At 39.4% G+C, this 27930-nt stretch overlaps 4 protein-coding genes across 16 annotated transcripts; 2 read left to right on the forward strand and 2 right to left on the reverse strand.

Moving 5' to 3' along the window:
* Positions 1 to 455: 455 nt before the first annotated feature.
* Positions 456 to 8345, reverse strand: LOC111481127. 7 transcript variants are annotated; one of them, XM_023126477.1, is made up of 8 exons: positions 7962 to 8345; positions 5981 to 6075; positions 5487 to 5611; positions 4414 to 4901; positions 4180 to 4288; positions 2211 to 3853; positions 1583 to 1930; positions 456 to 1490 (listed from the first exon to the last, which is right to left on the reverse strand). In XM_023126477.1, the coding sequence occupies exons 6-8, from the start codon at positions 2643 to 2645 to the stop codon at positions 870 to 872; spliced, it is 1404 nt and encodes a 467-aa protein (XP_022982245.1). In that variant the 5' UTR covers positions 2646 to 3853; positions 4180 to 4288; positions 4414 to 4901; positions 5487 to 5611; positions 5981 to 6075; positions 7962 to 8345; the 3' UTR covers positions 456 to 869. The 7 variants fall into 7 exon arrangements, with proteins under 7 accessions (XP_022982245.1, XP_022982240.1, XP_022982239.1 ...); XM_023126472.1 differs by having other exon boundaries at positions 2211 to 3673; positions 3747 to 3853; positions 4180 to 4901; XM_023126471.1 differs by adding an exon at positions 5091 to 5171 and having other exon boundaries at positions 4180 to 4901.
* Positions 8346 to 9776: 1431 nt separating this feature from the next.
* On the reverse strand, positions 9777 to 11653 carry LOC111481119 (cytochrome P450 81D1-like). Of its 2 annotated transcripts, XM_023126458.1 has the most exons (3): positions 10686 to 11653; positions 10366 to 10622; positions 9777 to 10266 (listed from the first exon to the last, which is right to left on the reverse strand). In XM_023126458.1, exons 1-3 carry the CDS (start codon positions 11586 to 11588, stop codon positions 9981 to 9983), a joined length of 1446 nt encoding a protein of 481 aa, XP_022982226.1. In that variant the 5' UTR covers positions 11589 to 11653; the 3' UTR covers positions 9777 to 9980. The 2 variants fall into 2 exon arrangements, with proteins under 2 accessions (XP_022982226.1, XP_022982225.1); XM_023126457.1 differs by having other exon boundaries at positions 9777 to 10622.
* A 2117-nt stretch (positions 11654 to 13770) lies between these two features.
* Positions 13771 to 19833, forward strand: LOC111481124 (putative cyclin-A3-1). Of its 6 annotated transcripts, none has more exons than XM_023126467.1 (13): positions 13771 to 13812; positions 14055 to 14344; positions 14449 to 14807; positions 14889 to 15084; positions 16001 to 16381; positions 16838 to 17070; positions 17185 to 17260; positions 17370 to 17446; positions 17548 to 17581; positions 17660 to 17809; positions 17893 to 18027; positions 18172 to 19178; positions 19269 to 19833. In XM_023126467.1, the coding sequence occupies exons 5-12, from the start codon at positions 16034 to 16036 to the stop codon at positions 18241 to 18243; spliced, it is 1125 nt and encodes a 374-aa protein (XP_022982235.1). In that variant the 5' UTR covers positions 13771 to 13812; positions 14055 to 14344; positions 14449 to 14807; positions 14889 to 15084; positions 16001 to 16033; the 3' UTR covers positions 18244 to 19178; positions 19269 to 19833. The 6 variants fall into 6 exon arrangements, with proteins under 6 accessions (XP_022982235.1, XP_022982236.1, XP_022982237.1 ...); XM_023126468.1 differs by lacking the exon at positions 13771 to 13812 and having other exon boundaries at positions 13946 to 14344; positions 14449 to 14510; positions 14621 to 14807; XM_023126469.1 differs by lacking the exons at positions 13771 to 13812; positions 14889 to 15084 and having other exon boundaries at positions 13946 to 14344.
* Positions 19834 to 22054: 2221 nt separating this feature from the next.
* LOC111481120 (isoflavone 3'-hydroxylase-like) lies at positions 22055 to 24815 on the forward strand. The gene is made up of 2 exons (XM_023126460.1): positions 22055 to 23009; positions 23977 to 24815. Exons 1-2 carry the CDS (start codon positions 22089 to 22091, stop codon positions 24592 to 24594), a joined length of 1539 nt encoding a protein of 512 aa, XP_022982228.1. The 5' UTR covers positions 22055 to 22088; the 3' UTR covers positions 24595 to 24815.
* Positions 24816 to 27930: the final 3115 nt, after the last annotated feature.

Genomic DNA, 27930 nt, shown 5'->3' on the forward strand with positions numbered 1-27930 from the left:
ATATTTAATTAATATTAATTGTAATTATTTATTCCATAATGGGTGGTTGAGTTAGATTTTGAAATTAATAGTAACAATATTAGTGAATTAATAAAAATCAATATCAATTAGTAGAAATAAATTGATTGATTAATTATTGAAAATGAATAAATATACTAAATACTAATAAAGATTTAACCCATTAAACACCATACAAACTCGAAAACTCTCCTGCTAAATTTATAATTTAACATTTTTTATAAACTAAGATTGTTTTTAGAAGAGATTATTGTATTTGTTGATTGAATCTGATACATCTGTTCCACAAAATGCAAAGTTTATAAAAAAAAATTGAGAGAAGCATCACAAGAAAACATAGGAGGTAAGAGACATGAAGATCATTAGAAACATAAATTCCTTCAACCTGAAACAAAATTGGCACAAACAGTAATGTTTCCAAGATGTCAGTTGTAGCATAATCTTGATAAACAAAATATTCCCATTATTTAAGATTGAAAACTTAGACATATAATGCTCCCTTCTGTAAGGTTGAACTTTCAGTATATTCCTTGAAAAAACAAGAGCACGAGATCATTTACATTCACTGATACTCTATACTCTTAACATTGCAAGAGCAAGAACGATGGTGACGATCGAAAGGGATCTCTTTTTCTTGGGTTTAAAAAACAAGGAGGCTGAATATAAAACCCGAGTCGGGAGAGAGCGAGTCGCTCAATCACCAGACAAAATGTGTGAGAATGACTATTGATCTATTTACAATTGCCGCGTAAAATAGACCACAAGTTCTACTACATTGGATTTGAATCCGCTTCTAAATAGTTAGTACTGTTAATAATGCACTTACCTTGCAAAGCAGTGTAGTTGCTGGTTCAGATATCTGGTTTCCAGATAACTTTCACCTTCCCATCGTGATTCTTCTCGAGTGCGGCGACTTTGGCCCGATGAACTGCTGCTGCCATAGCATTCTTGAAGCCATGACCTCGAGGTAAATCGCAGGCCTCGCTCATGGAAGCATATCTAAGTTCAGCAGGGGGAATGAAACAATCAATAGACAGACCAGGGACATTAAATGCTACTTCCTCAATAGTCCAAGCTTCTTCCATTCTCGTTTTTGTGTGGCTCATGGCTGTTTCCCCAAATCTGAAAAGGGTCACTACAGATCTACCAGAGTGAGCAATCATGATCCCCTCTACTGGTCGATAATCATCGAGGAATGAATTGATCGTGGTCTCCCAATAGACAGCATCGCCCCCATTGTTTTGGATGCGGGTTAAATGTGAATCTTCTAAATGTATAAGGAGTCCTGATTTCTGGCTGAAGTATCCGAACATAGTGTGTCTGATTATCTCTGCAGGTCCTTCACTTCTTGCCTTCAATGTTGAAGGATCTGTACAGAGCTTGAGGATGAAACAATCTTCACCATTAACGCTCTTCTCTCCAATGCATCTTGCATTAGCAAACATGCTTGCAGTAGTTTTTGGATCAAGTCCCTGCAGCACATAATGAACTTGGTAAACGAATCTAAAATGAGAGAGCCAGATTCACAAAATAGAGTGAGATCTGTCAAGTTGAGCTGTGCCACCTGAAGGGCACGGCGAAGCGGTCTAACAGGCCCTTTGGCAGCATGAGCGCCGAGCCAAGGTGTGTGCCTCCACACCAGCTTCCCATTGCAACCAGCATGAACTTTGCTACCACCCAGAGCAAGCTCAACATACCACATATCTGGCTTCATCTGCCACAAAACAAAGCCGCCTGACTCTGCATCTTTGGAGGAATTCCGGGTCCTGACCACTTTGTTAGCTGTTTCAAATTCACATGCTATCATTTTCACCTTTCCCATGGCATAGGCATTGCTGACAGAGTTTTGAAGCTTTTGCCCTCCCGAAGCTGCTGTGTACTGCTGCAATATATACTGAGCAGATGAATTCTCCTGCAAGAAAACAACCCCTCAAAATTTTACAACCCAAATTCCATCCTGATAAACTCAGCATCCAGGAACCAACCATACATCTTATCTTGTTCAAACAACACGAAACTAAGATCTCTCACAGTGGACTATACGACAATATTTTCTTGAAGAAATAGAAAATCCAGCGATCTTGATTAAAGAGTAAAGTTGGGGGGCACGATAAGATCAGCACAACATAAAATAAGACAAAAGACTTCACAGTAGAAAAAGTTAGATGAGAGAGCGAGAAATTAGGACTAACAATGGGGATGTCTTTAATGGCGAGGTGGGGCAGAGGCTCGGCAGAGCTAACATGAACAGGAGCTAACGGAGCACCCAAAACCCCAAGCAGCAGCCTCAGATCAGATCGTTTCTGAGCAGAGCACGAAACAGCCGAAGGTGCTCGACAAAGCTGACCCCTCATCCAGTTCCCCCACTTCCCCTCCTTCGATTCTCTGCCGTCGTTATTGTCGGGTCCTTCCTTCAACGGCGACAATGCCTCCGCCGGCCTTAAACTTCCAGATCTCTCAATCAACAAGTTCGGCTGCGGCGGCATTTGGTGGCTCTTCCTCCGCCGTAGTAAGCTAGACATGGGAGACGCACTTCTCGCCGGACTCTTGGGTCTGGACCTTCCAGGCGAAAGCCCTCTCACTATTTCCCCCTTTAGCGCCGAGAAGAAGCCTTGCTTTCGCTCCATTTCAAACTATGGTCCAAAGCTATGGACACAGCTAAGTGAAGCACAAACAAGAAGAGTACTCCAACAACTATATGGTGAAAGGACTATCGTAATCAGAAGCAGGAAAGGTTCAAGAAAAAAAGCAGTACAAAGCTCACTACTGAACAGCTACAAATCCAAGGGAGGGAAGAGAAAGAGAGAGAGAGAGAGAGAGAGAGAGAGAGTGGCGTCTCGCAGAAGAAAACAAGGGGATTCAAAGGGTTAATAATGATAAAGAATTGGAGTTATATATTATTGGTGGTAGACAAGCAAAACTGTATCCAGCCTCAGGGTATTTTAAATAATTAGGATCTGGGTCGTCCTCCTCTTCTCTCTTCAATCGTTCCTCGTTCCCCACTAGGGCTGTTTTGTAGCCTTCTACACTACAGCGGAAGAAAAAAAGAGGCTACACTGATCTCCGGGCGGCGAAATCTAACGGCGGGAATCTTGGGAAATGACGAAGAAGAAGAATCCAAATCCAAAGGGTAGATAGGGTTGGAGGAGCGGTACAACACCAAATTTTACAAGGAAAAATTGAAAAGAAAAAAAAGATCATAGGGCAGTGTGCAGATTAATGCTGGGTCCACCCCGTGGATATTAGCATGATTTTCTGAACGTTGAATACAATACATAATTTTTCGTAATTGGTTTCAACATTTGTTTATATTATAAAGTGCGATCTGGTTGGGTTCCCATATCTACGTTGAAAAGTAGGTGTTTGTGGCGATGATGCTTTAAGCATCGCTAATCACGGAAAAGACTAAATTTTGTCAATTCTAGTTGGGAGTTATTGGTTTGGAATTACACTTGACTTCATCCCTCGACTTACTTACACACTTCCTTCAACAACTCCATATCAGCACCACCGCAACTCCCGCTGAGTTTACTAGTTAAAGGTGGTGGGAACTGGGAAACTGGGTGGTGACCGGGGAGGGGGGTATTTTCGTCAAGCTAAGCAATGCAAAAGCAAAGCACTTTTCAGGCTACAGCAACTGTGGAATCTCCCTGACCTGTATTTTCCGAGAAAAGAAAAAATAAACAATGAGATCGTAACGAATCCATCAGCCTGCAACTACCACCCACCTTCCTTCCTCTTCTGCTATTATCTCCATTCTGAGTTTTATTGTGCAAGTTAAGTTAACCCCCATGTGATCTTATCCCCCCACCCCCCTGATTTCATCGTCTGGTTGCTGTTTATCAGAACATCGGATGTGTTAGCCTTTATCATTGGGGAGGATATGAGACAAAAACAGTTTCCCCCTACCCCAAAAATACCATTCCATATGATTCTTTCTTCTTTTTTTGCATTTTTCTTTATAACAGTGCAAAAAGACAAAGCCCCTGTTTACCTTATTCAAATACATGTGACATGCTACATGCGACATGCGACATGTGCCCTGCTCTACTATACTTTATTTACAGCCTACTTCTTCTAGGGGTAAAAATGTGAATTCAACAATCATAGACATTATAATATTGTATATGATTAAAGAGATTGTGATTTTGTAATTCGTACCGTGGACAAAATTGGGGCCGCTTCACACTGGATCAGAGGACATGCATGGATTGAAATTTGTCCCTGAAGCCCCAGGTGAGGTCCAAGTTCTGAGTTGGGAGACTCCCCTCTGCCATCGAATTTAATGTTTAAACCTGTAAGCAATCCTTCAATTTTGACTGCGGACTGTACAACCTTAAAAATGACATATTAAATAGTGTTTTTTTAACACACAAATGATTCATATAGTTTTACCTTGTGAACTGTCCATCACCTCACAAGTCAAATGAATATTTCAAAAAATGAGAGCCCTACCTGTGATAATGGCCACTGGGTGTAGGTCAGGGCGGTACAACTTTGTCCCTGGTTCAATTTCTCAAATACAGAAGCTATCTAAATAAAAATTCATGTTTTCCTACACATGTTTTTGTTTCTTGTGGTTTATTTTCCTAGTTCCTCTGGTTTTACTTTTACTACAACTCTTTCTTCATCAGTATACAAGGTTTCATCCCTATATTCCTAACCAAATCATATATTTTCAATAAATCAAAACAATAGACCTGATAAACAGAATCATAATTCCAACCAAAAGAAGTGGGATCTATAGTGGCTGCAAGCTCTTGCTCGGGTCCGACAGCAACAATAAGCTCATAATAAAGCTCGTATCTCCAAATCAACCATGTGCTTGCGACTGCCAATCCAATGACTAAGGTAACTGCTACTCCAATCATCATCATTATGTCCTGTATAAATCCATACCCGGGAAGAAATTACACGGTGGACCAACATAGAAGGGAAAATTAGTCCAAGTTGAAGGATAAGAATGTGAACATGACATACTAATGTGCTCAATAGTGTTTTTTAAGTTCTATTATAACTTAATGGGCAGAAAAAATAACACTATGTAAGACAACACATAACAGATACAGAACTTATTAGTAGTTATTAGCGGGGAAGATGGCCCATCTAATGAAGAAATCAGTTTCCCCCGATGTAAAGTTCAGCACATGAACCTAAGATCAGACATTTGGCAGTAATAAGCAGACACTCAAAGTAACAAGCAATAGCTTATAGATATAACAACAGCTGTGTAAGTATTTCTGAATGAAGTCAAGTATATGCATTCTTCTTAAGGTCAAGTGCGCGTATTTTAACTTTCCCCCTTTCTTTTCAACCAAGTCAAAGTCCACACCATTAAATGTTGCCCTTTTCAAGACTATCTCAAAACGAGATCTAGAATTGACCTAGATATGCTAACTGGGGTGCTGGGGGAGTTGACAAGAGTGAAAATGAATGGCAAAAAGTTGTAACTCTAAATTCATTAGTACCTGTGAGACATTAATTTCAATCTCATTTGCAATCAATTCAGCAAGCTCAGTGATATTAAGCTTCACGGAGGATTTGTTGACATGAAGCATCATATTAAATGTTATGAGTCCAACCTTAAATTCCCCTATACATTGAACATAGAAATATATATATCACAAGAATGTACAGCAGAATAGTACAGAAATACTGCGTAAATTAAAAGTCATCTGATAATATAATCTTGAAACCATTACACGAGAAGGAGTGTCATTTACTTAAGAAAGAAGGTAAGTTATTAACTTCAATACAAAGAATTCACAACTAATAAACCACAACGCACAAATTCTCAGACAATATGCATCACTAACCTTCGTATGCTGCGGAGGTGGTTGATGGGAAGAGAAGGGATATACCGTCAATGTAAATTTTACTACAAACTACAGACGGTCACATATATCATAACAATTCATTGGAGAGGGAGGGATGAGGAGGGAAAAAATATAAAGATAAATACCGGAACAGGTAATGCTCCAAAGGAAGTGAAATTTTCTGCCCATTGCCAAATGTCATATAAACCTCTAGGAAACTTTTGAAAGTTCAGCGACATCCCTATCAAAAAAAAAAAAACATGATCAACAATCAACCCAAAAGTGACCTGCTGAAGATATCAGTGCCCCTAGCAAGAAATAGAAATACCTTACAGTACCAGAAAAACAAATATACTTAAAATTCGAATCAAGACCATTAATTTGTTTCAGGAAACTAATTTTCTTCATTATTATCTGAAAATTAAGCACAAGTTAATTAGAATTCAGCACATCTTGTAATAAAGAGATTAGAATAGAACGGGGAAGCATAATAGGAGATGAATTTTAGTATGAAAAGATATAAAGTCGAAACAAAAACTTTTAATTTTAGTTAAAAGACAATAATATCTCCCTTGTGTAACACCTATGGGAAACCATTAAAAAGAGCATTTCCTACTTTGCATCCAAAAAATTTACAATATTACATTTCAAATGGCAAACACTATAGCCATCTCCTACATATTTTTCCGGCATGAAACAGTCCCTAAACTGGGAGTCAATAGCATAAGCTAAGAGTCAAATCTACTAAATCAACTACAAGAACACAACCATCTGTATGAGAAAAATCAATGCAGAAATATTGTATTTGGCAGCAACAACCAGAAGAGGTTTCCAAAAATATGTTTCGAAATTTGAAGTTCAAATCCGATTTCTTGATTGGAGAAGTTTAAATCCGATTAAAATGTAAGAATTCAACGATAGTTGTACCAGAAAAAATAATGATGAAAAACTAATTGAAGAAGTCTTCTTTGGAAGATGAAATATAAAGGAAATGCAAATAGCCAAACCAATGCAGAATGGAAAAAGACGAGACAACAACACGTATGAATGAAATATTGGGACTTCATAAACTCCAACACTCAGATCCATATGAGATACACATTGAAGATCCAAATATCCTTTGTAGTAGCTTTCACAACAAGCATTTATATAACTTCAATGGCTTTGAAATATTCCAAAATTCCATATCATATTGCAGAATGAATGAGATACTGAATAATATTGGTGACAGACATATTTAATAAGAGCTGTATGTGATAGGCCCCTGATAGTAAATATGTTTGCGAGGAAAAGAGCTTGAAGCACTGAAAGAATATTGTGATAAGCACAAATGTGCCTTTAAGCAAATGGAATATAAGTAGCACAAAATTGAAATGCTTTGGGTGAAGGCAAGACCATTTGAGATTAGACGTAGAGTTGAAAAACTTACGGCATCCTTGAATGCATAGTACACTTTTTTCTGAAAAATAAGCATTTGTAGTTCCAATATCCAAGACAGCACCATACTTCCCATCAAAAGTGCTCGGATTCAACTTCCCACCAGCATGAATGTAACTATCCATGCCCAAGATTTGAAATCTAGATTCAGCACCTTATGGTCCTAACATTCCCTTGGAGGTGGGGATAACTCTATTGATGATTACTCTTGAGATTTTTCCTTTTTTGAGTTAACAACATTTGGAGGTGGGGAAGGTAAATCGGGTATTAAATTTCAGGTAGATGACCACCTTGACTTACTTGTTCTCTCTAAGTCCTTTTCTATTTACATTGGCCTTTATCGACCTCTAGCCAATCCGGGTTAGTTTTTCATCTGGGCCCTAACTGGTTTTAACTTTGTATACCAATAAACAGAAAGTCTTTTCCAAAGAAAAACACGTACGAAGCCGTGATCCTAGGGACAATCTCTGATATTTTGGTTTTCCTCCATCGGCGAATGGACAAAGCCGAGTTCAAGGACCCCATGCTTACATCGTGCTCGACAGTTCACAGTTTTAAAGACAAAATTTTCATATAGCAGTATCAGTATCTGTAAGCCTAAATTCAAACCCACAAAACGACTTGCAGATGTTTAGGTATAGAGAGCAGACCTGAAAAAACAACGCAGATCAGCAATGAACCGAAAGAAACCTGATAATTCCCTCGCTCCACACAGTTAGAGCACGGTACTTCCAGCGCCCACAATAAGAGAAAACTCTTGAGGAAGAGTCCCAATCCATAGACGCGTCGTGTATAGCATACCAACAGAAACAAACGGAAATTTCTGAAAGGCGAGCCCGTTGTCTAAGTTCTGCAGGTGAGACGATAACGACGGTCCGGTCATGCTGATGAGTGGGATTCGTAGGCGAGATACAGAGAGGAAGAATCACGGACGGCTATTGATAATCGCAACCTCTCGAGTCCACAGATGTGAGAAAGATCGTGGCGGGCAAATTACAACCGAGTACACAAGACGACGATGACGGAATCAGAATTGCTGAAGGTGTCATAGGCCTATACACTATATTGAGTCATTGTGAGGTTTCAGGGTACATATTGATGTATACTAGAGCTCATCCGGTATAGAGATACATTGACTTGTCAATCGGGAACTCTCAAATCTCACCAATACTTCATGATGTCATTGACTTTCATAGCTCATTCGAGCATGCTTATCAAAAATCGACCCAAAAGTCAACTTTGTAATTGAGACATCTCAAACATCCATTCATCTGAGTATTATTGAGGCATGAACCATATTGTGTCCATATCGAGTTATTTGTGCACACCAACCTCTAACTACAGGGGTTGGGTGCACTATCGGCATACTTGTGCCAAGTGACATTATCCTAGGAAACTCGTTCATAAGAAAATCCATCAAAGATACTCGTTTTATGATGCTCACCCATACCACGACACATGTCTATACCATTTGGTAGTTTTCTTAGGCCACAGGGCTTGTTCATAACCCTAGCCCATTCCCATTTTGGGCGGAACAGATCTACTAATTCTTTGATTCCAGTTAGTAAGAGGGATGAACTACGAAATAGATTCTAGAAGCTAAACTAAAAAAGGGTATACTGAGCAATTTCAATAATCGGGTTCATTGATATTCCTGGTATAGTAGATGCTATCACACATACAATCATACTCAATTCGATGGAATTATTTGATCTTAAAGGAGATCTTCTATAATTTCGCACGTGAGGGGTTATTTCTTGGTTTCGTCCGGTCATTAATAACTTGATTATTTTGAGATAATAGTAGATAGAAACAATACTCGTAAGGAGTCCTATTGAAACCAAGAAATATAGGCCTGCCTGCCATCCACACCAGAATAAATGAAGTTTTCCGAAAAAGTTTGACATTTTACTCATATGAACTTAACTCTATAGCCGCTTGTCAAAAATAACTCCACAACCCCAACTTTTAAGGCTATGGCTTAGGGCATGCCTAACATCTTTTAAGTTTGTCTCTAACACCGGTTGCTTCTAATATTGCTCAACCTTGGTTTGCAATCAAACATACGATACATCGTCCTGTTCAATTGCATCATGACATGAAAAAACCTCGTATGACTTGATGGGCACTACTTCCACATTGCCCTCCATCTATCATCATAAGATAAAACGAGGGAGGTTGGACCATATTATTTCAATACATTGGCTAATGGGCTAGGATAGATTTGGTACATGAGAGAAAGTTGGTGTGAGTTTGCATGCTAGTTCTTAATGTGAGTTTGCACCATCACATTGTCAGGGGTTCATCAAATGTTTTCTCTTAGCAGAAGAGGTAGTAAAAGGAAAGGTAATCTAGGTAGAGGAAGGTCGGAAAACTTAAATGGAGTCGAGAACGAAGATGTCCTAAAGTAATCTTGTATTGATGAAGATAGTTTTGGTGCCATTTTATTTGATGTTTTTTTCTTCCATTAGTAATCCATATTTAAAAAAGAAAAAAAGAAAGTTTAGAAGAGCGTGGTAATATATGGATAAAACCATGGTATTTCCACGTTATTGAATTTGACTAAACTTCAGCAAACAAAATATAAACTACTGCAACAGTTATAAACTGGTGTTACTCTATAAACTACATGCATAGCAGGCAGTATGAAACTAGTTTAGTTCTGTTAAAAAGCTTAAAATGGACCCCTACATCATTCATTAAGCATTGTCAATAGGCCAGGTTTGATTTTGTTTGAGAAAGATGTAGGCGATCAACTATGGGACGAGGCTTACATTTAGCCTGCAAGTGTCGGGCCTTAGGCATAGAGACCGCAACGCCTTCTGTCATATCCACCAAGTCCTCGCCAGGACGCTCCCATTCAAAGCACTGAATCAAGGAGCCCAATACAAGGCCTATCACTCGAAGCCCCAATCCCTCTCCAGGACACCCCCTTCTCCCCGACCCGAATGGCAGCAGCTTGAACCCAAGCTTTTCACTGTCCACCTTCACAAACCTGTCGGGGTCAAACTTTCTTGGGTCAGCCCAAATCTTAGGGTCGTTATGAATGGCCCATAAATTCACAAATAACATAGTGCCACGTGGGATATGATACCCTCCAACGCTACAGTCTTTTGATGATTCATGAGGTACCATTAGTGGAGCTGGAGGGTACATTCGCAATGTCTCGTTGATTATGCCACGTAGGAAGGGTACGTTCGCCATGTCAGATTCGTCCATCAGACGGTCGTGGCCGACTTTTTGGTCAATTTCGAGCTGGGCTTTCTGTAAAACTTCTGGATTGTTCAGCATAAGAGACAGGGCCCATTCCATCGTGTTCATGGAAGTTTCCGTGCCTGCAGCCAACAAAACCTGCCCCATGGAACGTAAGTTTAAACTTTATTAACATTAAAACAAGCTAAGAGAAGTGATTACCAGCATTAAGGCTCTGATGGTTTCGTCATTATACTGATCTGGGTCGGATTCTTGTAGCTCTAGCAGTACTTCAATCAACGTCTTCTTCCTCCCATCGCGAAATAAATTGTGGGGCTCTGTTTCAATTGCTCTGTTCTTGTGCTGGTTGATCAAATTCTGCATGAAAGCGTCTCTTTTTTGGTGGCATTCCATTATCTCTTTCTCCGCCGCCCTCCCAAGTCCCAACCACGACATCAGCGGGATAAAATCTCCCATATTTGTCTTGCCACCTAACTGCGTTGACTTGCTCTGTAGCTCCCGAAATCTGTGTGCCTCGTCAGCATCCTCCACGTCCTCACCGTAAAACCGCTTTCCCACGATCATTCTCAGCATGACGTTAAAAGTCAGATCGAAAAAGGCATTATTCATGTCCTGCACTTGGTTTTCACCCCTCGCCAGCCTTCCAATCAAAGATTTGACCTCGTCCAAACGGACGCCTGCGAGCATCTGAAGGCGATGAGTTGACAAGATTTCAACGGTGGAGATTCGGCGGAGGTTGCGCCAGTGGTCTCCATAAGACGACCATACGAGGTTCCTGTTGTTGTACCCGAACCATTTGGATATGAGGAGACGAGGGCGGTCGGCAAACACGACGTCGTTCTTGCTCAGACATTCTTCCGCCGCGGAAGGAGACGAGACCACTAGAACCCCCCGGGATCCAAACCGGAGAAACACAACTGGACCGTACCGGTTGGAGATCTCCGCTAACGTCCGGTACATGGGCTTCTTCAAGAGGTGGAGATGGCCGATGATTGGAAGCGAGAGGAAAGGGGTCGGCGGGAGGTTTCTAATCTTGTGAATAAATTGCTCTGTCAATACATACAACACTAAGAACAGTGGAATGTATAGGATTATTGCTCCCATGGCTTCACTGCTACCACTGACCCTTCGCCCACACACTGCACCGTTTCAATCTCTGATAGTTACATAAATAATCGAGTTGACAGATTATTTGGGCACGTTCGATTAATCAGTAAAAATATATTTTATAATCCCAAATTGAAAAAGATATGTTTTATAATATGAGATGTTTTTTAAAAGTACGTAATAAAGTCTAGAGAGAATAATATCTACTAGTACAGAGAGGTAGTTATTGGTTCGTGTTGCGTTTTTTATTTGAAGCGGTGTGGTGTGGTGTGTTGTTGTTTCGGTGGTCTTGGGACAACTTGTAAAAAATTTGGTTGTATATTGATTCAAATTCACATGGTGTAAGGAGTGGCGTGCCGAAACAGCCAATGGAAAGAGAAAAAGAACAACTTGGTTGTTTTTTGCATAGAAAACGGACACAGTTTCTAACTATCTAATGTGATAAGATCTTAAATGAGGAAATAAATAATAATGGGGCGGTGGAAGGTATGGTCGGGGAAGGGGACAGTGTGTTGTCGGGACGCGACGGAGACGGCGGGATCTAGTCTCAATTTTGTCATTTTCCGACCAAGCGGAGCAGAGCATCAACCGAACTAAGATGCTTCATCTTTCGAGGTCAATGCTCTTTAAATATCTCATAAAATAAGATTAACAAATAACTTACCAGTAATATTCATATTCAATTTTGGAATGCGACATGGCTCATTTTTTCTTTCAACACTATTGGTGTAATTATTGTAGATTTAGGTCGTTCGGATAAGTTTTAATAAGCTTGCTTAGTTATGTTTAATCGAGTTCATATTGTGAATTGTTAAGCTTAGTCAACCAATCATCTGTGGGTTCAATTGATGATTTAACCATAGGCTGATCAATATTTGTTTGACCAAATTTATCATTTGGAAAAGTGTTTGTAATCGTCAAAATGGTATTAGAGTCATATACGGACGACGTGTCAAATGAGGGTCGATTGTGAGATCTCACTTCGATTGAAGAGAAAAATAATACATTTTTTGTACAAAGGTATAGAAACATCTCGCTGGTTGTTTCGATTCTTTTATGGGTTTGTTATCGGGAGTGCCTGGAGGGGAAGAGCTTCGGGCAATGTGAGTCCAATGCCTTGGGCTGATATCAATACTCTGCCCACTGCCTCCCTCTCAAAGATCCTACCGCCAACTCTTCGCCGGGACACCCCCTCCTCTCGGCCCCAAATGGCATCCAGTTGAGCGTCACTGGATTAATCAGTGATTCTAGCTTTGTAAAGGGAATAAACAGAATAATCCAGCTTTTAAAGGGAGTAATAATAAATGGAAAATTATGTAATCCAGGTCATCGCAGTGGGCCAATGGGCAATTGAGATGATGCCAATGTGGAGGGTATGATGATCTCTCGGGCCGCTCGCCGCCATCTCTTCATGGGCCCTGCCCACCCAGCACCCACCTGGTCCCATGACGACGCCACGTGCCAATTGCAAAAGGGATTTTAGTTCGCTATGAACAGATCAGAAATCCACTTTTTTGTCTCCTACTTAATTTCTTTATAAGGAAAATATATCATCTAAATTGAACTATGTCTATTTGGTTTTTGTTTTTATGAACTTTTTTTTTTTTAATCATTACCCATGGCATTGATTTTCGGATTAGTGTTGTAACAGCCCAACCCCAGAGATCCCATCGAGATTATAATGGGTGTTAAAACTTTTTCTATCAAGCGTTCTAAAAATTTTGAGAAAAAATGTAAAAAGAAAAGTCAAAAGAGATAATGAATGATGTGTTAGTAACGACATTGGTCTCAAGGTGAAACCTTCTCCCTATGAGATATTTTTTTAAAGCCTCGAGAGAAGCTCAAGAATAATATCGAGTGCGGGCTTGGACTTTTACAAGTACGACCTCTAACGTTTAGGGTAGTACTAATTAATTACTGTGATCAATTTTGATTATGGCCACCATAGGCCATAACTATATTGATGTGGGTGTTGAACAGAAACTAGTGAACTGATAATATAGTTTGCCGATGATAGAGAATTATGGAAAGCGTTATAATAATCAATTGAAGTCATCTAAAAACAAGAAAAGACGAACTCATCAAGAACCATGTGTTGACTGTGACGGTGATATTGTTCTCATCATTTTCTGGTGCATCTGCAGAGGAACAGTTTGAGTATCGAATTAAGCGTTGTTCTCATTATGGCTATCCACAAGTTGAGGCAAGAACACACGTCCAGGTTCTAATTTTGTTTTTCTCAAATTTAATGATATGGTACTTTCAAAGAAATAAATAACAACAATTATGACAACAATCATATATTATGAACTTGAATTATCATCTATTATTTTGCGTGTTATGCATATTATAAGTTTTTTAAGATATTTTATTTTATGGAAGAATAATTCTAGATGTCGACTTATTGGGTGGTTATTAATTAAATAATAAGCACTTTAATGGGTTCATGTGAAGCGGCAACAGTTGCAATGATCATCGCAATAAGCTACACATGAAATCCACTTTCGGCGGTGAGAAATGAGATCGTGAAGTGTACCTCTATTTACTGTTGGTCAGGACGACAGAATATTCAGCATTAAATTCCCGGCGGCGAATATCACGAGATAAATTTGGAGACTATTTTGATTTCGGTTTGTTATGGACGATTCAATTTAGGGCATTCTGAAGTCGATTTGTCGGAGATCACGACGCTCTGCCAGGCGGAAAATGTGGATGGAATCCTCGTTGAGGAAATCGAAGTGCTTGCTCGTAAGGTTAGTGCTGCTGCTTTTGATTGATTGATTGATTGTTGTATCGATTCTGCTGCTATTTGGTTCTCTGCGGCTTAATTTTACAGTTGGAATGATAAATTTTGCAGTAATTGCTCCAGCAGCACTGCGGCAGTGCATTTCCTCTGAAGCGCGGGTGGACATTTGTCGCGTATGTAACCCCAATCTTCAACTTAATCCTCAGTTCCCGTTTTCAGCGTTTCAAAAATTTCAATCGGCGAAAGATTGGGAGACGAACGGCGTGGTTCTGTGATTCAACAGGTTTACTCTTCCCTGCTTCCTCCGGAAAGCTCCGAACATTTAAGAGCGACGCTTGTCTCCGAACGAACACCGACTGGCTCTGCTTTGAATATTTAGGAGCGACGCCTCGCCCGAATTTATCTCCACAGGCAATCCGCTCGCAGATTGCGGCCGTTCGGAGTTGTTTGGTCGACAATCGTGTTATCGGGTACGTGAATTCATTTCGGAGTCCATAATGGATGGCTTCTGTTAATTTGATTCTTTCGTCCTTCCCTGATTGAGAGACTAGATCGGGTCACTCGCGACGTGAGAATGGCACCGCCAGCGTCGTCTTCTTCCAATCTTCTTCCCGAAGAAAATACACAATCACTGAAAATTTCATCCACGTTTTCCCATGGAGAGACCGATCCCTAGAAACCTCGTCGATTGTTCCCGACGGTGATAACCGCAGTTCAGGAATCGGGCGAACCATCTGGAGTTGCCGGGTAAAAAATCGATTACAACTTTATATTAAAAGTCTACCAAAAAAAGAACAAATTCGAGGGATTCTGCCTGATGTGTCGTTAGGCTAAAGATTTGGGGAAAGCAAAGCAAGGTGTGGTGGCCGGTGGGGACATGGAAACCCGAAAAGCCGCACCCTTTTAGCTTTGTAGTAACATTAGTGATTGCTGAAAGAGGGTATTGGTGGGTGTCCCATTCACATCTGACTTCCTCCTCCTCCTCCTCATAAAACGCGTTGAATTTTGAATCCCCCGAAGTACATTAAAATTTCATTAAACATGGACTCACTTTCTTTAAAGTTTATATGCCGTTGTTTCTGGTCTGCATGGTCAAGATCTTGCTCTCATCTTCCTACACTTTTTACTTCTTTTGCATTTTGTTACAACAACAACAACCCTTAATTGTCCTGATTCGACATTGGGTGTTCTAACCTTTTTAATTCAAATTTGGGTGCTTTGTAATTCATTGATTAACGAATTAGGCAAGTAGAAGTATTTTAATTTGAGAAATTGGGGAATTAATTAAGATTTGGGTTGGGGCACAAACATTTGGTAGAGGGAGGGGGCGGGAGAATTGTTCCGAAAAGAGCAAAACGGTGGCGTTTGAGCTTAAAACCCGGGAAGAACGAAAATGGGGAAGTCTGAAAATTTTAAAAATAGAGCCATAAAATCTGAAGTGAAAAGGTTGGTCGGAATGGAAGAGCGCGCGACCTTAATGTTTCTGCGGATTCACTTAATTTGGTTTTCATGTTTTGAAAACCAAATCTGGCGCTTCTCATTTTCCCCAAAATCTATTCCCAATTTCTTTCTTAGTGTACATATTCTACCCGCGCCACCGCCAATTCCTCACCTAAACCATCACCAACATACCCACTTCTCCTTCTCACTTTGTCTTTTCCAGCCCCCTTTTTCAGATCCCAGGTCGACTCTAACTATGGCGGATAAGGAGAATATATTTCGACTCACTCGGGGTTCTAAGAAGAGGTCCGCCGAGGCTGCTACCCCCCACGATCGCTCTGCTAACAAGAGGAGAGTCGTTCTCGGAGAGCTTCCTATTTTACAGAATGCTACTTCTTCTTCCGTCGATCGGACTTCCAGGTCCAGACCCAGCAGGCACAGACGGAGACTCAAATCGAGGGATACAGCGGAGACAAGTGCTGCCGCTCAAATTAATACGCTTCCGGATGCTGATGTCAAGCTATCGGATGAGGGCAATTCCGAAGACCCGCAAATGTGCACGGTTTTCGCCTCTGATATTTATGAGTACCTTCGCGCCATGGAGGTTCGAGTTTTTCTCCCCCCCCTAATTAATACTCCACTTTGATTAATGGGATTTTTACAACTTGTTTCTATTTAATCCTTGATTACTGGCTTTGCTATTGATTCGTATATTCACGGTCCTCCAGTTTAATCGCTCCTACATTAAAATTAGACGTTCTCATGAGGATTTGTCTAGGAATGGAATATATTGCTCCAATTTTCACATACCCTTTAGCTCTGATGCAAGAAGATTAGTTGCCCACTTTGTGTGGGGGTGGGGGGAGGGCATCCATTTCGTTTTTGGTCGATTTATGATATATCATCCTGTCTTCAAATCTTAGTTTTAATCTGATTTGTTGTATTTCAATGGTATCACTATAGTGTCCTGACATCTTAGATTAATACGGAAGTGTGTGTGTGCTGGGGGTTTCTAATTTCCTGGATCTCTGCCTATGCTGATTCTTATTTGAACATTCAGACTGATCCACGAAGAAGACCTTTACCAGATTACATCGGGAGGGTACAAAAGGATATAAGTGCCAATATGAGGGGGATTCTGGTGGATTGGTTGGTTGAAGTTGCAAAAGAATACAAGCTTGTTTCAGACACTCTTTACCTCTCTATTTCATATGTTGACAGATACTTATCTCTAAACGCAATCAGCAGGCAAAAACTTCAATTGTTGGGGGTTTCTGCCATGCTCATTGCCTCGTAAGCCTGCTGATAACCCCCACTGATCTTTTGCCCTCTGGCTCATTCTTGGTTCACATAAAATCCCCCAATTAACTCAACTCTGTTTCTTTTCGTATGTTTGTGTGTACTTAGAAAGTATGAAGAAATCAGTCCTCCGCATGTTGAAGAATTTGTTTATATAACAGACAATACCTACAATAGAGAAGAGGTAATTTGCTACTCATCTATTGTTTAATTTTCTGTCAATTTTCTGGAAGGTTTCATCATAATCAAAAGTGGTTGGATCATAGCATTTTGTATTTATTTTGATTCTGAAGGTGGTTGAGATGGAGGCAGATATATTGAAATCACTGGAATTTGAACTTGGAAGTCCCACAATAAAGACATTTTTAAGGCAAGTGCAGTGGTCTGTCTACCTTTTACTGCTAGTAATTATGCAAAATGTGCAGAACCTGCATGGTTTGGTAACTTACGCAACATTATTCTGATGTGCAGGAGATTCACAATGATTGCTCAAGAGACTTACGAAGTAGCTTCCTAATCCTCTGTTAATTGTAAGGATGCCTAACATGAATTTCAGTTACTTATTTCTTATTGGTTTTTGCAGTTTAATACTTTGCAATTTGAATTCTTGGGCTACTATCTTGCTGAGTTAAGTCTACTAGACTACAACTGTGTCAAATTCTTACCGTCTCTCATTGCTGCATCTGTTATATTTCTAGCACGATTTATGATCCAACCAAAGAAGCATCCTTGGGTAAGATTTCTAAAACATTGGATTATGCATCATCTTGTTTTTGGTAGGGATTGGGCATGTGTAACATATTTTATGTCATGTAGACCTCCAGGTTGGAGCATTTTACTGGATACAAGCCAGCTGATATGAAAGATTGCGTTCTACTTGTACATGATTTATACCTTAGTAGAAGAGGAGGCGCTTTGGCAGCTATAAGGGAGAAATACAAACAACATAAGGTATTTTCATGGTTAATGCCCACTTTTATGCTGGATAGAAAGGTTCCTATTATATGATGAATTTAGAAAACTTCAGCTTCTGTGAGTTCTTGGAATTAAGCACTGCCGTTAATTTTTATTTCGTACATTCCTGTCTTATTGCAGTACAAATTTGTGTCTATCATGCCTTCACCTCCAGAGATTCCTATTCCATATTTTGAAGATGTTAGAATATGACTGTACAAGATGACAATAGTAGTTAGGAGCTTAGTATATGGGAGCGAATAAAAATTTATATTAGATAGGAATCTGAATTCCAGAGGCATGGTTCAGTTTCAATCTGTACAAGCTCTATAGGGCATTAGTTGAGAGGTGAGTGTCTACTCGGAATGGAACACATTTTTGTGCATTGGAAGGCAAGCCAAAGCATGAAGCCAAAGCTTGCATTTTTCCCACAACATTACTGTATTTTCTTCCCTTGTAAAGATTTCTTTTGAAAAAAACAGATAACCCAACGTTATTAGATTTTAGGGTGTGTTTAGTACTGTACAAAATTCAGCAAATGCACATCATGCATTGGGCCGGAAGCCCATTTGAAGCATAGAGTTTCTGAAATTTTCTTTTTCGAAGTTCGAGTTGGCAATGTACATAAACCACATGTCTAATAATTGCAAGAACTATAAAGGGTGCCTTGAAAAGCATCAAATGTAGCACATTGTCGTGCATGCATTGTTAAAAGTTTTCTGAAGGGGCAAATGGTCTCTAACTTCGACAAGGATTGCTCGAAGAGGGAAAAGGCAGAAGCGAGAGAAGAGAAGAGCCAGGATGGATATGCTGCTACAAATGCTTTATTTACGTAGAGGGTTAAACTGAAAATGACCCTCTGCTTCAGAGGTTGAAGGGACTGAAAGATAGAAAGAAAAGCAGCACGATGGAAGAAAGAATATTAAAAAGGCTTCTGCTGAAAAGGAAAAGTGGCCTCGTCTCGTCTGCTGTGTTGCTGGTCTTGCAGGTTGTCTACTCGATTGCATTTAAGCTTACACTTTTCTTCTTTATCCTTCGATACTGCCCTGCCATGCCATACAAAGCCATATGACTTTTCCTTCATTCAAACACTTTTCTTTCCCTCTGACCTTTCCCTCCAACTAAGCTGAGAAGGCCATTGTTAAGAAGTAAGCAGCCGGGTTTTGTCCTCTGAAACTCCTCTGCTGCCCCCTTCGTTCTCTCTCGCTAACCACTCTATTTCAATATGCCATTTCCAGTGTCCATGGAAGCTCGGCTGCTTCTGTTCATGGCGATTTTCACTCTTCTGGTCTCTGGAGAAAGCAAAGGGACAATGGGGGTCGTCGTCATCCATCAACATCCACTGTCAAAAATGCAGGAGAAGCACCGGAAGCAGCTGCCGTCGCCGCCATGGAGACACTCATTCAGTGCGCTCTTTGCCAGCAAGAGGAAGGTCCCAAACACTTCGGATCCTCTCCATAATCGTTGAAGCGCTCTGGGAATGGAGACTACGTCCGATTGTCGTATGAAATACGGTCGAAATAGTGGTGTTGACTCTATTGGTAGGCGTGACCACGTGGACTTCTGGGTTTGCTTGCCTTCCTTCAGCTTTTTCCTGGGTGCAACCTTTATGGGGAAATGCGTCCTCCTCCTTTGTTTCTTTTTCCAAATAATTTTTGTAAGATTCAATTAAATATATATTATATGCTCTTCAACAGATGTGTTCTCTATTTCTCAAGTTCTCCAAAATCCGCGTTGTGTATGCCCAAAATGATTCTTATTCAGTCTTATGGGTTATTAATGTAGCATTTGTATAGTTGTATATCTATCATTCTTTTCAAGTCATGCCATTTTTGGCTTGTGGGGGCTATGCAGATTTTGTTTGGTAGATTTCCAACTATGGGGAGTGCCTATTTTTTTTTCTTTCTTTCTTTGGTCATATTGAGCCTTTTTCCCACTTATGTTGCTTCAATTTTATGTTGTTTTAAACATAAATTATATGCGAGAGGAAACACAATCATGGATAAACAATTTATAGGACGAAACATTCTTTTTAAAAGTGTGAAAATCTCTCACTAACAGACGCAGACGCGTTATAGAAAAAACCTAAAGAAGACAATATTTGTTAGCGGTATGCTTGGGTTGTTATAAATGGTATCAGAGCCAGACACTCGGCGATGTGTCAATAAAGACGCTGAGCCTTGAAGGGGGGTGGATTGGGAGGTCTCATATCGATTGGAAAAGAGAACGAGTGCCAACAAGGACGCTGGGTCCCGAAGGAGGTAGATTGTGAGAGGAGAACGAAATATTTTTTTTGCTATCAAACGCGTATATTCTTAAAAGGAGACGCGTGGGTGGTGAATGGTTGGGGGCATTGTTGGCCCTGAGGAAATAGATATGTGAAAGGAAATGGCCTGACATTGGCGAAGCCCAGCCCTTTGAAGGCAATGCGCAAACCTCGGATTCTAGGATTCCTTTACTCCCTCGACAACTTACCTGTGGTGTTTTAATGTAAGGGCCAAAAATAAAAACATACAGTTACCTATAATCCCATGACTTGCTTAACGCAGTTTTTTTTAGGTTGGATACGTAAACCCCAAAACTTGGTTAATGTGTTCATGGATTAGAACAGACTAAGAGGAGTAGTGACCCAAAAACGCCACCTTTGAGGAAAAAAGACACATGCTATGAATTTTAAAAGATACACATAAGTGGATGAATTACTCCAAATGTAAACATCCCATCAAAATGGTACAAATTGTTATTGTTAGACGAACACGACTCTCCACAATGGTATGATATTGTCCACTTTGAGCATAAGCTCTCATGGTTTTGCTTTGGGCTTCCCCAAAAGGCCTCATACCAATGGAGTTAGTATTCCTCACTTATAAACCCATGATCATTCCCTAAATTAGCCGATGTGGAACTTTCATCATCCAACAGTTATTATCACCACAAAATAAAACATACAATTCCACCCACACTTCCTTCCTTTTTTTTATTTTTTTTACTCTCTAATCTAATCTAAATTGCTGTACTTATAAATACACTTAATTAATCATCTAAAATGTTCCCTTTTTTTTGTTTTTTAAGAAAATGTTATAATTATAAAGTAATATTAATCAAAAAATTCTAAATTATCTTCAACTGTTTCATTAATATTCCATTTTTTTTAATTAAAAAATATCTAAAATACGGTTGAAAATCCACCAGACACATGGGCCAATCACAGTGCGCCACGTTTCATCATTAGCCTTTTCTTTTATCTATTCTTTGAAAACCATTAAAATTAAATTCTTTTGAAATGTGTAATTTTAATATTAAATTGAAAACAATAGTTTTATTATAATTAAAAAAAGAAAAGAAAAAGCACTGCGAACAGTGTCCCCCATTTAGCAACCTTCTTTAAACCTTATCTTCAACAGATTCTTTCACTTTTTTTTTTTTTTTTTTTTTTAATTCACATTATTCAATTTTAATTATATTTCCTAACTTAATTTAATTTGAATCTAAAAATCTAAACCCGTGAAATTCACGAAACATGAAAACTTTTTCCGAACAAAAATGTTTTAAAATTACAAGACGAGATTTAAAATTAAATTATATTAATGTTCAAAATAAAAAAGAAAATTAAAAAATGATTTAATTAATACGTCATGCTAGTAAATTTCCTTTTTTCGTTAAAAGACAGCGCACTAGAATTGCGATAATTACACACCCATTCCAATCATGTAGTCATTGAAAACTTTTAAGCCACATGGGCCTCAACTCTCACATATTCGCACGTGCCAAATTGCATCTCCCTTCTTCTTCTTCTTCTTCTTCTTTTTTTAATTACTGACTTTTAAAAAAGCAAGATTTAGTTATCACTTAAAAAAATATTCTTCAATTTTATTTTTATAAACGTTTAAATCTTTTATTATAAATCGATTAAGAGGTAGTAATTAAGCAATCAAATAATTAAAAAAAAATATAATGAATATTTAAAAAAAAATGTGATGGTGTTGCTACCATCACTCCCGTCTATAAAAGCATGCAATGGGTACGGTATCCATCGCACCACCCGAACTTTGAACATAATGCATTCAACCATGGAAGAGACGTTGTTGTTGTTCTCTAATTTTGAGGTCCTATTGTTGATCCTCGTTTTAGCTCTCCTGATGATTTTCAAATTCAGAAAAGCGGACCACAAAAATCTCCCACCCGGTCCACCTTCCCTTCCAGTAATCGGCCACCTCCATCTTCTAAAAGAGCCATTCCACCAAATGCTGCAAGATCTCTCGCAAAAGTACGGTCCAATCCTGTCGCTGTCACTCGGTTTCCGCCCCGTGGTGGTTGTTTCCTCCCCCGCCGCCGCCCAGGAGTGCTTTTCCAAAAACGACATCATATTTGCCAGCCGCCCTCGTATGATTTCCGGGAAGATTCTCAATTATGACTACACTGCCGTTGGTGCTACTGCATACGGCCAGCACTGGCGCATCATGCGCCGCATAGCTACCACTGAGCTACTCTCCACGCACCGTCTCAACGCATTAATTAACATCCGACAACAGGAGGTTAAATTATGGCTCAAAAGTTTATACCGAATTACGGGCAAAAATAATGTCCGAGTGGAGATAAGGTCCAAATTGACGGAGCTGTCTTTCAATATTGCGCTGATGTTGATGGTTGGGAAGCGTTACTTTGGAGATGAAGCCGTGGATGATAGTGAGGAGGCGAGGGAGTTGAAGAACACAATGAAGCAAGTTCCTCTACTGAGCGGAGCATCGTATCCAGCTGACTTCTTGTCGGTTTTGAAATTGGTGGATTATCAAGGATTCAGGAAGAAGTTGGCAAAAGTGAGGGTGGATGGCGATGCTTTTGCACAAAGTTTGATTGATGAACGTCGGAACAAGAAAGCTGATCACAATGAACGAAAGACCATGATTGATAGTCTGCTGTCCATGCAACAAATGGAACCTGAATATTACAAGGACCATATCATCAAGGGCCAATTCTTGGTAAGCAAAATTATAAATCTCCACGTAAATTTATGATGATTATGTTGTTAAAATTGTTGGGAACGGAGTCCTACATCTATTAGATAAGGGGTTGATAATGAATTTAGAGGTAAGGAATACGTCTCTATTCGTACGAGGACTTTTGTAGAAACCAAAATCAAAGTCTCGAGAGCTAATGCTCAAAATGGACAATATTATTCCATTGGTTAGATTAGTAATTGTAACAACTCAAACCCACCACTATCAAATATTGTTTTTTCTTGGTTTTTCTCTCTAGGTTTCTTTTAAGATTTTAAAGCATGTCTACTACGGAAAGATATCCACTCCCTTATACAAAATGCTTCATTTTTCTCCCACTAATGTGGGGTCTCATAATCCACTCCTAACAAAGCTCAGTGTCCTTGCTGGCACACTACTCAGGTGTCTAGCATATATGAGTTTTCCCTTTTGAGCTTCCCCACAAAGTTTTAAAACGAGTTTACTAATAGGAGGTTTCCACGTTCTTAAGAATGTTTCATTCCCCTCTTCAACTAATGTGGAATCACACCGTGATTCTTAACATGATATCAGAGTCATGCTCTTAACTTAGCTATGTCAATGGAATTCTCAAAGGTTGAACAAAGAAGTTGTGAGTCTTGAAAGTGTAGTAAACAATGACTCTCAAGCGTCGAACAAAGTGTGTACTTTGTTTTAGGACTCCAGAAAAGGAGTTAGACTTCAATTAAGGAGGGATTGTTCGAGGGGTACATAGGCCTCGTTATGCACTTAGTTCGAGGAGAGGATTGTTGGGAGAAGAGTCCCACCTCCGCTAATAATGGATTTACTAGTAAGGAATATATCTCCATTGTTACGAGGCATTTTGAGGAGTTAAAAGCAAAATCATGAGAGTTAACACTTTAAATGTATAATATTATACCATCCTTGAGTCTCGTAATTTCTAACCTATGTAAATAAATGAATGGTTTAGACTCTTCTGGCTGCGGGAACTGACACAACAGCGGGAACACTAGAGTGGGCGTTGTCGCTACTCCTCAACCATCCGACCGCGATGAAGAAAGCATGGACTGAGATAAACGAGCATGTTGGGGACGAACGGCTGGTAGAGGAGATGGATCTTAACCAGCTACACTATCTTCAAGGCATAATCAACGAGACCTATCGCCTATTTCCAGCGCTTCCAATATTGGTTCCACGAGAATCATCTGAAGACTGCACAATTGGAGGGTTTGACGTTCCGATAGGAACCATGTTAGTGGTGAATGCATGGGCCATCCATCGAGACCCAAAAGTGTGGGAAGATCCCAATAGCTTCCGACCAGAGAGGTTTAAAGAGGGCGAGAGTGTGGAAGTAAGTAAATTGTTGCCATTTGGGATGGGGAGAAGGGCGTGTCCAGGGGCTGGCCTTGCGCACAGAGTGGTGGGGTTGGCGCTGGCCACTCTGATTCAGTGCTTTGAGTGGGAGAGACTCGACAACAAGGAAGTAGACTTGACTCCTGGAATTGGACTCACCATGCCCAAATCCAGCCCTTTGGTAGCTATGTTCAAACCTCGTGCTCCCATCACTCATTTACTATCACAGCTTTGATTTTATTTCTAATAACCATTATGCGTGTTCGTGTTATTGTTTTTAATCTCGCAAGGGTCAATATCATAATCTCTACCGACCATTCGGAGAGATGTCTGATTGTGTGCTTAATTGGGTATTATGTTGTATCTAAGCTTGCTAATATGCTGTGTGTTAGCATGTATCCTGGTATGAATGTTGAAAATGAATGTAAAATTCTGTCATATTTTGGAAATAAAAGTTAGTTCTTTAAATTTTTGTCGTGAGAATTATGTCCATACACCAATACCAGTCATCCTACAAGTTCTATGGTTCAGCTAGTAGAAAAGAAGGCACACCTTATTAGAACCGTTCATAACTTTCATTTCCTTTAAATCTTTCTCATTCATCTTATCTTTAGGATTGCTATCTTTTGGACGTGATCTTGGTTCGTATGGGCAAATCTAAAGCTTGGACCTATTCTTGCCTAATATTTCCTAATAAACATTGCTATCTCAAGCCTTCAAGATGTTCTATGTCACGATCATGCTTGTCCAAGGCGTGTTGCTCCATGACTGCATGCCCGTTACATGTCGAACTCATTACTTTGTATCACTTTATTGCTTTCTTTTATCGCTTTTATTGTGTATAGCTTCTTTTTTGTATTTAGTAAGTGTATGACGTTTCGGCGTAATCATGCTTATCCTTCGTAGACCTGAAATGCCTCAAAATGCATTATAGGAGGATGTGACTTGGCGTCAATTATGAGTTATATGCTATTTTAGCGATAATGTTTCTTTGTTGGCTTATAGCTCTTTTAATTTTTCTATCAACTTTGCTTACAAATTTTTTCTCAAAAATCTCTTTTTTTTAAAAACCGTCTTCTCAAACGAGGCTAGAGACTTGAGGATAGTATGGGACACCATTTCGTGACAAGAAAAGCAGAAAAAAGTAGAGCCCAACTTCATAATGAAACTATGTTATTGGAATAAATGAAGATACAAATTCTCCCTCCATAACACTGATACAAAAGTTGGAATTTTTGTGCAGAATTATACACACAACAATGAAGAACAAACATTGAAGATCACGGTCAATGTCCGGGACCTTTTTTGCTAGGCCCAGACGACAACACGAAGCTCAAGCTGCTAAATGCACTGCGACTACTGCCACTTAAGGAATCAAGTGTAGCCATATAAGCTACCATTCCAATTGGCTCCACCACCGCTTTATCTGCAACTCCTTTTAGAACCCTTCCTTCAACACTTGCAAATTGCGTCCAAACCACCATTAACAGAACACCCACAACGAAACAGAGACGTCTGGCTGATGCTGTGCCCCTCAATTCCATTGCCATTGAGCACCTAAGTTTGTGAGTTTCAGTAGGAGAATTTGGGACATATATAAGGGGAGGAGATCGGTTGATTGTGGATTGTGAAGGCTTGCTTAAGACGGTGATTCAAACCCAAGAACGTGTGATTATTTGACTCTGCTGCCTCCTTCCAATATTTCAACTTCTCAAAAGATTGGTATAGTGTGTCGATTTGGGGGACAGTGGGTTCTTCTACGCCAAAAGCTTCTCTTTTTTTCACTAGTCTCTTACTTCATTTGGCTTGGCATGGACAAAATTTCACGTGCAAGCTGACGGCAACCCAAGTTTTGACTTTTGTATATGTGTGGATTCTGACGCTATGTGGTTGAATGTAATTTCAAACTCCAGTTGTTTGTTTCGACATATTTCGGTTATAGTCAAATCCAACACATGTCACGTTCTCACCGACTGTCTTAACCCTTGATTTAAATTCAAAAACTGGGTTGAATGAGGAGGAGCTGCACATGTGAAAGCAATCAAAACATATTTCAACGTTTGAACTTTGGACATGCTGTGTACAAAAGCTGCACGGCTTCCTCTGTCACTACCCAACAGGCATTAATCAACGTAAGCCATTGGACCCATTTCGTATTTGGTAGAATCGTCGGCGGCCGCCGAAGCCGGTGGTTGCCACGGTGGCCACCAAATTTCAGTTCACACAATACTGCAGAAATGTGGATTAAAATGGACGCCAGCTGATTCTTTGTGTTGGTTTTGGTGTCGGAAAAGCATCGGATTGCTTCGAACTTTTCAAACTTTGTTTGGTGGGTTTGGAGAATAAAGCAAAAAAGAATATTTGTGTTATTTAATATAATTATGAAACATGTTTTGTTTCAATTACTGTAAATTTTACATTTTACATGTTCTTCACATCATTTTTCCAAGTACGATTAAAAAAGAAAAAAGAAAATTAATGCTAGTTGCACCTTCATCCTCTTTGCCTGTCACTCCCAAAATCTGTTTAATATCAACCGATTATGGCTCCCAATCTGGGTTCCAAATGTATGTTCAAAGTCTCCACTTCATTGGATTTGCCTTTGTTTATGGTAAGAACAATAGTTGTGAGTTTTATTGGTCTCCACCGACATAATAATTGGACTATTTGGGATGTCATTTTTAGTTCCTTTCCATTCCCTTCCTTATTCCTCAAATTCAATCAACAGGTTTTACACTCACGTAACTAATATTTCATTTCACTCTCCAACTAGTATGGAATCTCACCATCCACTTTCCTTAAGAGCCCAACGTCCTCGTTGCCACTTGCACACCACCTAATATCTATCTCTTATACCATTTATAACATCTCAAATCTACTATTAGTAGATACTGTCATTTTTTTGACTCTTTCTTAAGATTTTAAAACGCGTATCTAAATAGAAGTTTCCATGCACTTGTAAAAGAAATGATTCATTTCTACACATTTATGAAACCCCACATCGATTGCAGAAGGGAATGAAACTTTTATTATAAGAATGTGGAAACTTGTTGCGCATTTTAAAATCTTGAGAGGAAGCTCTTAAGGGAAAATTTAAAAATGACAATATCTGCTAGCAATGATCTTGAACTGTTACACATACTAATATAGAGATCCTCAACTATGGATTTTCACTATGATCCTACGGGTTCGAGACTTACAATTTCGTTATTCGACACCTGAGTTGAGTCAGTATAGTTATTGAATAAGAAGGTTGTGAAAGGCCAATAATAAAAGGAAAATTGTTAAGTGGGGCCCATCCACTTAAAACTCAATTAATAACATAGTTTGATAAGAAGATTTAGCGAAATATTCCGTTAAACAAAGTAATCAAAATAAATTATAGAAAAAGAGGATAATAATTGATTAATATATTTATTTATTTTGTGTAAAAAAGGAAAAAAAAAAAAAAAAAAAGGTGAAATAGAGAAAGTATTGTGTGATAATGACAAAAACATCGTTTTCGGGAACGATTCTCGAAAATATTGCTTGGAATCTTTGTGGCAAAGAAAAAAAAAAAAAAAAAAAAAAA

This window comes from Cucurbita maxima, unplaced genomic scaffold (genome assembly GCF_002738345.1).
Source record: "Cucurbita maxima cultivar Rimu unplaced genomic scaffold, Cmax_1.0 Cma_Scf00006, whole genome shotgun sequence".
Classification (NCBI taxonomy): domain Eukaryota; kingdom Viridiplantae; phylum Streptophyta; class Magnoliopsida; order Cucurbitales; family Cucurbitaceae; genus Cucurbita; species Cucurbita maxima.

What these genes read in the sequence shown, in the direction of transcription:
- LOC111481127 (XM_023126476.1), bottom strand. Translation starts at nt 2,645, where the DNA reads ATGGAGCGAAAGCAAGGCTTCTTCTCGGCGCTAAAGGGGGAAATAGTG. An exon ending in CCATTAAAGACATCCCCATT is followed by an intron (nt 1,931 to 2,210) that starts GTTAGTCCTAAT and finishes GTTTTCTTGCAG; the next exon opens with GAGAATTCATCTGCTCAGTA. An exon ending in CGCTTCGCCGTGCCCTTCAG is followed by an intron (nt 1,491 to 1,582) that starts GTGGCACAGCTC and finishes TATGTGCTGCAG; the next exon opens with GGACTTGATCCAAAAACTAC.
- LOC111481124 (XM_023126465.1), top strand. Translation starts at nt 15,731, where the DNA reads ATGGGGAAGTCTGAAAATTTTAAAAATAGAGCCATAAAATCTGAAGTG. An exon ending in ATACCTACAATAGAGAAGAG is followed by an intron (nt 17,261 to 17,369) that starts GTAATTTGCTAC and finishes TTGATTCTGAAG; the next exon opens with GTGGTTGAGATGGAGGCAGA. An exon ending in AGAAATACAAACAACATAAG is followed by an intron (nt 18,028 to 18,171) that starts GTATTTTCATGG and finishes GTCTTATTGCAG; the next exon opens with TACAAATTTGTGTCTATCAT.
- LOC111481120 (XM_023126460.1), top strand. Translation starts at nt 22,089, where the DNA reads ATGCATTCAACCATGGAAGAGACGTTGTTGTTGTTCTCTAATTTTGAG. An exon ending in TCATCAAGGGCCAATTCTTG is followed by an intron (nt 23,010 to 23,976) that starts GTAAGCAAAATT and finishes TGAATGGTTTAG; the next exon opens with ACTCTTCTGGCTGCGGGAAC.
- LOC111481119 (XM_023126457.1), bottom strand. Translation starts at nt 11,588, where the DNA reads ATGGGAGCAATAATCCTATACATTCCACTGTTCTTAGTGTTGTATGTA. An exon ending in CCATCAGAGCCTTAATGCTG is followed by an intron (nt 10,623 to 10,685) that starts GTAATCACTTCT and finishes TCCATGGGGCAG; the next exon opens with GTTTTGTTGGCTGCAGGCAC.